Source organism: Siniperca chuatsi, linkage group LG11 (assembly GCF_020085105.1).
Source record: "Siniperca chuatsi isolate FFG_IHB_CAS linkage group LG11, ASM2008510v1, whole genome shotgun sequence".
In the NCBI taxonomy this organism is placed as follows: domain Eukaryota; kingdom Metazoa; phylum Chordata; class Actinopteri; order Centrarchiformes; family Sinipercidae; genus Siniperca; species Siniperca chuatsi.
Window position 1 is genome coordinate 5,808,798 of NC_058052.1, and position 9,957 is coordinate 5,818,754.

Below are 9,957 nucleotides of genomic sequence, written 5' to 3' on the forward strand. Positions count from 1 at the left end.
TATAAGATAAAGGTATAAAACTGAAAAGTAAGGTTGATTGCAAGCTCCAGATCCTCAACCTCTGTTTCAGTAACTAGATGAATACATGATGATGTTTACTAATATGTAATTGTAGGGCCAATAACCGTAACAGACGATAATTATCTGTTGTAAGGTTGAAACATACTGATATAAGCGATAAGAGATAGTCTACTCTTGCTACTGCGAAAATTTAAGAGGACAATAAAGGCTATAACAGAGGCTTTTAAGAATCATAATTCCTCAGCAAAAAAAAAGCAATTATAATATTCAAATAGTTATTGTTTAAATGTCTCAAATGATAAATGTATCACTTGAAGTAGACTAATGAAAAGCCACTGCACTGTAAATAATGGAAGCCAGGCATGAATAACACTGTTGTTCTTGTTAGTTAGCCATATGCTGTTAATCACAGGGTGTTCAGGTATATAGAAAAATAAGAGTTTATGTGAATATTTTTTCTATTTACCTGATAAACTGTTGAAGTGAAGTGTCACAACTAGCACTGTAGACAGGTATTATGAAATATGTCCCAGTGTTTAACGTTTCCTGGCCGCTGGTAAACTTTGAAATGTTGAATTGAAGTTGTTGAAAAGTACTGCCTGAACACACCATTAGTTCTGTGATCCGCCTTCTGGTTCTCTGAAGAACCCACAGCTTTTATCTAATCTCACCAGGTTAAGCAACTCTTATCTAGAGGACAGTTTAAATTATTACCCCCCCCCCCGGTGTAAAATAACCTCAAATAAATCATAAATCATCAGCCTTGATCGACTTCAGTGTGAACAGTGAATGATCATCAATTGGTTACAGTCCTTGTCAAACCTCTGCAAACTTTGGTGCTATGGAGGAGATACTACACATATGATGCTGGCATGTGAGATTACACTGCATAATTTGCCATGTTGCAATCGCCTTTAACGTTTTTGACAATAAGTATAACTACTATGAGTATAACGTGTAGTTTAAGGTATGTATGTAAGGCAAATATTTCAGCTTAAATATGACATTTGGTTTTAATTGGTCAGTGTATTCTTTGCTCAACAGTGTTTTATAACCAAATATCTCATCAAAACGTTGTTAGAACCTTGATGTTCTCTATGAATTTACATCAAAAGATTTATGGTAGGCTAGGTAAAAACTATTTTGCAAATAAATGTGTTTTAAACCTTCAATACAACCCTATTCTCAGCCATTTTAAACCCTTTTCTGTGTTTGTTCTATTGTTATGTTGAAGTGCTAATATTAGTATGTTCTTGTCTCTGGGATTGCTCTGGGCATCACCCTCAAGACCTGCGTCCCTCTGTCAGACAAATTATGTATTGGCTTTCCAGGACAAACCTAATGTATGTGCACAGTGGCTCAGCTTGACTTCATGAGTATTGTAATGGATTCCAGCAGGTCTACAGGGTCACTGCAGGACAACACTATGTTACTTGTTATGACAGTGCAAGCAACCTTTCACCTTGCTAGGAAGCAGAACTCCTCCCTCCATGTCCTACACCCACTGCTGCATTTTGGACTTTCAGTGTCAGTCAGATTGTTTAAACTAATCAGACTGGTCAGAGGAGCTTAATACTGCAACAAAAAGTCAGTTCAAATCAGTCCAGTCAGAATCAAAAATGAGCAACAGACCTGTTCTTGTGAATGTGGAAAACTGGATTGCAGAGAACCAGAATGCTTTTCTGCCTCCAGTGTGTAACAAGCTCATGTGAGTAATTTTAGTGGGTTCTTCTTTGCAACAACTTGATCGATTACATGATGTGATGAACAATCAGCAACTTATTTCACAAGTTTACAGCAACTCAGATTGAAAAAGTCTGTAAATCAGTATTCAGTTTTGGTACATAGACAAATGAACAACAGAGTTCCATATTTGAGGACACGTGGTGAGCGCACTGTTGTCTTTAATTCCTCTTTCTCTCAGGCACTTTTCCCAGTTGATTATCATGTTTGTTGGAGGTCCTAATACCAGGAAGGATTATCATATAGAGGAAGGGGAGGAGGTAAGAGATAAGTACTGATTTATTCTGCATAAAGTCTTACTTCCACCATAGCTATCGCAAAAGAGTTTCCCCTCGGGGGTCAATAAAGTATTTCTGATTCTGATTATTTAATGCAAACTTAGAGTTTATCTTTAACTACAAAAATACAACTCACTTGAGCATAAGTTTTTCAAGCGATTGCACATCATCAGGGGGAGGAGAGACATATGAAAGTCCATAGGTCACCAAATTCCAGCTGTTATTTTATCTTTCAGTTCTTGATTTAACTGCTTTGCATTCACAGTTAACTCCACATCACAGTTAACTCCCTTCTTTCAGTTCCCCAAATGATAACTTCCTCTTAAAGCAAGACCTGCAGTAATGTTTGCTTTTTCTGTTGTTGGCATCCTTTGCTGTTTGGCTTTTTGAAGTTTACAGTGTCAAAGTATAAAGGGCAGTCAGGGGACAGGCATATGTAACATGCACCAAGCTGTTAATCAATAGTGACACTTGAGTAACATTTCTAGAGTTGTGGTAATTTTCTGCACTATCCTAAATATTTCTTGAATCTTCTCTGATAATACAGTTGTGTAATCGATGCAGCAAAACCAGAGATATCGTCTTTTTTATTCCACACATTCTTCTTCCTTGTCAAAACCTGGCGCCTACATTACCCACAATGCAACTGCCAATAGTTTGGTCAGAGATTTGGGTGTGTTATGCTAGTAGCAGCTAATGTAGCCTCGAGCCGCTAGCTCATTTTTCATTTTCAAACTTGTAGTCTTCAGCTCCAGCTGACTCTGACTCAAGTGACATCACTTGAGGACATTTATCAGACTTCACACAGCTCCCTCTGGAGACACAAAAGGCTTTATACAACCTTTTCACATATGCAGTAGTACTCCCCGACACCTTTAAACACACTTTGATGTGTAAAATCGGTGGGGTTTCCCTTTAATCCAATAGTTCTTTTGTCTTCCACTTTCTGGTTTAAATAGCTGTTCTTCCAGCTGAAGGGGGACATGTGTCTGAAGGTGATTGAAAATGGCAAACACAAGGATGTGCACATCAAGGAGGGAGAGGTGAGCTCTAATATACAGTGGTGTGCAAAAGTGTTTGCCCCCTCCCTGATTTCTTATTTTTTTGCATGTTTGTCACACTTAAATGTTTCAGATCATCAAACAAATTTAAATATTAATCAAAGATAACACAAGTAAACACAAAATGAACAAAATGAAGACAATTCTGCAAAGATGAGTGGGCCAAAATTCCTCCACAGCGCTGTAAAAGACTCATTGCAAGTTATCGCAAACACTTGATTGCAGTTGTTGCTGCTAAGGGTGGCCCAACCAGTTATTAGGTTTAGGGGGCAATCACTTTTTCACACAGGGCCATGTAGGTTTGGATTTTGTTTTCCCTTAATAATAACAACCTTCATTTAAAAACTGCATTTTATGTTTACTTGTGTTATCTTTGACTAATATTTAAATTTGTTTGATGATCTGAAACATTTAAGTGTGACAAACATGCAAAAAAAAAAAAGAAATCAGGAAGGGGGCAAACACTTTTGCACACCACTGTATGTTTTTATATACTGTTTTTTTCTTTGGGATTGTTGTATATTCTGCATAATAAGTCAATTATAACATATTATTACTACATATGGAGTCAACCTTAAGGCAGTTCAATTCACTCTGTCACTCCTCCTTTCAATTGTTTAGGATTTTCTTCTAATGAAAATAAGCTGGTCACATACAATGCTCCAGTGCAACTCTGTCAGTTAAATTTGTGTGATGAACCTGATCTCATTCACACTGTTTTTTCTCTGTCAGTCTGCATTGCATTCATTTCTCCCCCCTTTTTAGATGTTCCTGCTGCCTGCTCGGATCCCCCACTCCCCCCAGAGACAGGCCAACACTGTGGGACTGGTGGTGGAGAGGAGACGGCTGCTGACTGAGACTGACTGCCTGAGGTTAACCACTGTACCTCCTCCCCTTCTCTTCTCTCCTCTCCTTGTCTCTCCTTTCTTTACTCATGTCTTCTTAAGTAGATCATAGCAGGGGATACAGGACAAATGAACCAAATTACAATTACAGGAAAATCCAAACTTTGTTGAGCGTTGGGAGAAAATATAGGTACAGCTTTTCTGGCTTGTTTTGATGCATTATTTGAAACAAAAGAGCAGTTCTGAGAATAGGTGACACAAACACCATAACTGTATATCCATTGGCAAAACAGCAAACATATGTTCCAAAAGGTGTTATGTTCACAAAACTCTTAATTCAGTCTTCAAAATCACATACTGGTGTCTAAAAAGAAGATCCTGTAAGAAAAACTCCTCATTCAAGACAGCAAAAAGAAAAGCAACCATCTTTCAGAGGTGATACACAAAATTGAAAATAAAATCAGCAAAATATTTTAGGTGGTCTGTTTACTGCTCAATATCTTGTCTGTGAATTACATTAGGCCATTGACTTTTAGCCACATAACCTACTGTAATATTCTTCCTGACTGGACTCCTTAATAAAATAGTTTGTGTGACAAATCCAGCCTTAACATGACTACACTAATGTCATTACAGGCCAAGTCCATGACCTGAGTGAGTTACCTGGACATGAGATGTGAGTTAGTACATTTTCCACAAATAAATAAATAATTTAAAAAAAATTACTTTTTTTGAGGACGAAAGACCATTGATATTTGTTTGCCAACACTCCCAAACTGCTGCACTACAGTCTGATGAAAACTCACATTTTCAAATATGACATTATATTGGACAATATCCCTCCATGGATTTTCCCATCTTACATTCACACACCCCTACTGTACATCACAGCTGCTTTTCCTTCTCTCTTTGCATCCATATCTTTTCACAAACACCAGGTAAATAACCTGCTGCGTCTCATTACATGTGACTTCATGATGATTATAGAGTCCAATGTTTTGTATCTTTGGTCGTATTCTCACAGTGAATGAGTCGACACAACAGAAACAGATTTCTCTTCATTGGGAACAAGATTGAAAATATTTCGAGCCGAAGATTCATTTGAAATCATTTGAAATTTGCACTCCGTCCCTACACTTGTGTTAAATGGTTGTGTGAAAAGAAAAGAGAACTGCGGGGAAAGACCCAGAAGTCATTAAGAGTTAAGTGAATGCATTTGAAGTTGTGATCACTGCTGTCTTAGAACACAGTTGGCAGAAATGCATCAAATCAGTGGAGAAAAACTGTACACTAAACTATGACTTCCTGTTTTGTATCTCAGAGGACACTCTGTCCAAATAAACCATAGGATTCAGTGAGAAAGTAACAAAACAGTATATATGTAAGAGTTCCAAGCAGCATTAACATTAGCGTGTGTTGGTGCTTTCAGGTACTATGTGGACAACACCACTGATACCCTGTTTGAGAAATGGTTTTACTGCCAGGATCTCGGAACCCAACTGGTGCCAGTAATCAAAGAGTAAGACATCTTCATTGTCATCATCACATCTACACACGTCATCTCCATCAGATCAGGTTGTTTGTTTTAATACAGTTTGTTGTTCTTGGTTGACTTTTTATTCACAGGTTCATGGCATCAAAACAGTGTAAAACAGGAAAACCTGATCCAAGTGAGTTGTTTTGAAATTTCTTGTGATTCCTGTTGAAATGTCTCGGGTCTAATCTGAAGTCGAATCCCTTTGGATGAACAGATGAAGTCTTCAGAGAGCCTCCGTTCCAGATGAACACCATGAACGTGATGTTACCCTTCTCCTTCAAAGACTGGGTGGACAAACAGAGGCCGTCCCTGGCCAACGGCGGGCCCATCGACATGTTCGGAGCTCCGTTTGAGACAGAGGTACCAGGAATCATGTTATCAGATGTGTTTTCATAAAAGATTTTTAATCTTGTTTACTTATTATTTGATCAGATAGTTGCTGATTTAAATCATAATCTTGCCTATTTTAAACAATTTCATTCAGTCAGTGCTCTTATGCAGCTACTTTTGATTAAGTCAGTTTTATTTATGTAGCCCAAAATCACAAATTTGCCTCAAGGGGCTTTACAATCTGTACAGCATACGACACATCTATCCTTAGACCTTCGATTCGGATAAGGAAAAACTCCCCAAAAACCCCTTTAACAAGAAAAAGAAAAAGGAAGAAACCTCAGGAAGAGCAGCAGAGGAGAGATCCCTTTTCCTGGACGGACAGACATGCAATAGATATTGTGTGTACAGATTAGAACAATATGGAAAATTTCTTTAGATGTTTAATACTTGAGAACTTTTTTTATTAAATGAAAAATGGATTTTATTGGAAAAACATGTTTATTTTTCTTAAAGTAAGGTCCTGTATAAAAATATATTGTTACTGTTTTAGTAGCAACAATCAGGTAACATATTGGCAGTAGTAGTGGAAGATTTCAAATACCCAGCCCTAATGAAAACATGTGTAGCCTAATGTCAATTTTTACTTTTTTGCTGACAACTGTTAGAATGCGTCATTTTAATTAAATGTTTTGGACGACTAAGCTTGGATGTTCATTATTGCATTATAGATGAAAATAAGTTACAGTGGATTTGATTACATTTACAAACCAAGAGATGCAACAATGCAATAATGCTACATTTTATGACCATGACAGGCAATGGTGTTTGGACCTGGGCAGACAGAGACGTCAGTACGACAAAGTGACGTGTGGATCTGGCAACTGGTATGTTCTGTAAATGTGCTGTTCCTTCTGTAGCTTCATATATCCAACCCGTATGTCAGTGCTGTGTAGATGCTGCTGTCCCTAAGTAGGATGTACCTGTGTCTGACACACTGTGTAATAACCAAACACTCAGTTTGTCAGTCTTTGTCTAATCACCTTGTCTCTTTTTCCATCTCTGTCTCTCTCCGTCTCTCAGGAGGGATCCTCAAGAGTAACTATGAATCAGCATGAGTTCACACTTTCTGCAGGAGACAGTTTACTCATTTCTGAACAGAGCCAGTGAGTCAATGTTTACATTTAAAGGTGGCGTATGCGATTCTGGAGAAATCCAATACCATGACAAATACCATGATAGAGAGCGAACAACGACACAGCAAGTAATGTAACTAACATTAGCTGGGTTGTGGGTTAGCAAACTGTGCTACAGCTGCTGCTGCGAAGCTAACAACCAGAGAGGATGAGACAGTTTCCCAGAGCCAGCACAGCAGCTCCAGACAGCGATACTCACAACTCTCCTGCTACTAAAGACCAGCAAAAAGACGTGTATTGGATTAGAATCGCATACCCCACCTTTAATGACAAACCCTTCCTCTAAGTGTACAAATTATTAGGTAAAAAGTGTTGCAATTTCGCTTCCCGAATATTCTGATTTAGTTTTAAAGGAGGGGATGTGACAGTAATGACTTGAGATACTACTTTCAAAACTCAAAAAATCGAACACGGCTTCTTCTTCTGTAGGTACCAGTGGCAGAGAGATGAGGGGACCGTTGCCCTGTTTGTGGTCCAAAACCCTGAGCGGAAGAGACCCTGAGCATCACTGCCAATTCACACAAACACATTAAAGTGGCAATCTTGAAGATTTTCATTAAAATAAATGTCTGTTAAGTCACTATCTATCGCCAAATGTGGTAACAAAATGGTGATTGAGCCTATGCCCCACTGATGAAATTATATTAAAGTCAATTGCAGTATTATGAACTGGGTGTCTGTGGCGACATTCTCGGAAAAAATGCTGTATTAAGTTACTGCTAATGCAAGCCGAACATTTCCTACTGCTGCAGCTTCACATTAAAAGCATTTAACACGAGATGACTTTTATTATGAAGCAGTCACAGGAAATGCAATGATAGTCAATGTTTTGTTTGTGAGCTTGACACTGACTGCTATCGTTCGGAACTAGAAGGAGCAGCCACTGTGAGCTGTTAGATGAAGAGCTGCAGGCGACAGGATGCGCACCTCCAACTTCTCAGCGAGGTAACCACCTCCTTTCACTCTGCCCTGCTGTTAGCAGACTCAAGCCATGTGCAGCATAAAGTCAGATCACGGTTGCTCACAGAATGATGGAAAAATCCAGTTATTGCCTGATTTCTTTATTAAAACGACAATAGTTTGTTTTGCTGCCCCCAGAATTTTGTGACCTGTAGAATTAAACCGCATTTGCTGTTACAACCAGTTAGGGCTGGCTTGGGTGAGTCCTGAACCATCCCTTAGTTATGCTGCTATAGGCCTAGACTGCCGGGAGACTTCCCATGATGCTTTTTCCTCCTCTCCCTCTCCATCTGTATGCATCTTTATCCCATTACTGCACGTTACTAACTCGACATCTTCTCTCTGCTGTAGTTTTGTGCTTTCTCGTCTCTCTCCTCTCCTGTTACAGCAGGTATTGTTGCCTCTGGAGTCTGGATCTGTGGTTGTGGGCCACCTGCTGCCCCTGTGTTCCTGCTTGACAACTGCTACTAGTCTTATTACTATCATTATTATTCCTATCACTATCATTCCTTTTATTTTATTAATATTACCACTACCATTACATTATCATTATTTTTATAATTTGCATTGTGCCCCCCCCAACCCAATCTGATTCTGCCCGAGGTTTCTGCCTCTTAAAGAAAGTTTTTCTTTACCACTGTTGCCAAGTGCTTGCCCATAGTGGTATTTGTTGGGTCTCTGTAAATAATATTATAAAGAGTACGGTATAGACCGGCTCTTTAGGAAAAGTGCAGTGAGATAACTACTGTTGTGAATTGGCGCTATATAAATAAAATTGAATTGAATTGAACTAGGTGTTGCCAAATCAACCAGGACTGAAAGCTTTCATTCATTCATTTAGGTTGGAAACTTCTGTTATGTGTTAATGAAAGTGAACACTGGGCTCAATGTTCATTTCAGTATTGATAAACACCACATAGCCGCCGACATACATGGCTCAGGAGGTAGAGTGGGTTGTCCACTAATCAGGGTTGGCGGTTCAATCCCTGGCTTCTCCTGTCCACATGTGTATGAATGAGAGGCACATTGTAAAGCGCTTTCTCCTTTAAGGTAGAAAAGTGCTATATAAGTGCAGTCCATTTACCTTATCTTTATTTATGAGAGAAATCAAATAAATAAATATCTGTAGTGATAAAATTGTGAGTTGTGATCATTTATCTTAATACACATTCTCCCCTGACAGTTTTTGACTTTCACTTCCCAATTACCACATTTCTTGTGGTAGTGCAGGGGTTTGGCGTGAGATTCATTTACTCCATTTTACACAGGAACTGTATCAAAAACCCTCCCAATCCATCTGCCTTGTAAACTGTGATACGGTATGTAGATTTCCTCTAGAAGTAAAAAAGTTGGGCTAAAAAATGTCAAAACTACACATTACAGACACAGTCCTAGAGTAATAATCTTATTGGCTGAAAAAGCGTTAAACACAAGTTTCAACAAGTGTTAGGAATAATCACCTTGTTGTCAGATGATATTCGTGTGTTACGTGCCAAGTAGAGTTTGCCAGGTTCTTATTTAAGCAACACCATGTAATTCTGAGGTGCTTTTCCAAAGAAACCCAGAACTGACTTGACGTGATTTAAGAGCATATTTGGCTGAAACCCGCACTTGGTGCAGCAATGGGTGCAGTTACTGATGAGACATACAGTGCATCTGGAAAGTATTCACAGTGCTTCACTTTTTCCCACATTTTGTTATGTTACAGTCTTATTCCAAAACGGATTAAATTCATTATTTTCCTCAAAATTCTACAAACAATACCCAATAATGACAACGTGAAAGAAGTTTGTTTGAAATCTTTACAAATTTATTAAAAATAAAATATGAAAAAATTAACATGTACATAAGTGTTCACAGCCTTTGCCGTGACTCTCAATATTGAGCTCAGGTGCATCCTGTTTCCACTGATCATACTTGAGATGTTTCTACAACTTGATTGGAGTCGACCTGTGGTAAATTCAGTTGATTGGACATGATTTGGAA

General features: G+C 38.5%; 1 protein-coding gene across 1 annotated transcript; it reads left to right on the plus strand.

The window, feature by feature from the left end:
• Window positions 1–1,533: 1,533 nt before the first annotated feature.
• Window positions 1,534–9,108, plus strand: haao (3-hydroxyanthranilate 3,4-dioxygenase). The gene is made up of 10 exons (XM_044214106.1): window positions 1,534–1,729; window positions 1,946–2,024; window positions 3,002–3,085; window positions 3,869–3,975; window positions 5,378–5,467; window positions 5,575–5,618; window positions 5,700–5,845; window positions 6,634–6,702; window positions 6,899–6,981; window positions 7,441–9,108. The coding sequence occupies exons 1-10, from the start codon at window positions 1,641–1,643 to the stop codon at window positions 7,511–7,513; spliced, it is 864 nt and encodes a 287-aa protein (XP_044070041.1). The 5' UTR covers window positions 1,534–1,640; the 3' UTR covers window positions 7,514–9,108.
• The last annotated feature ends 849 nt before the right edge of the window (window positions 9,109–9,957 follow it).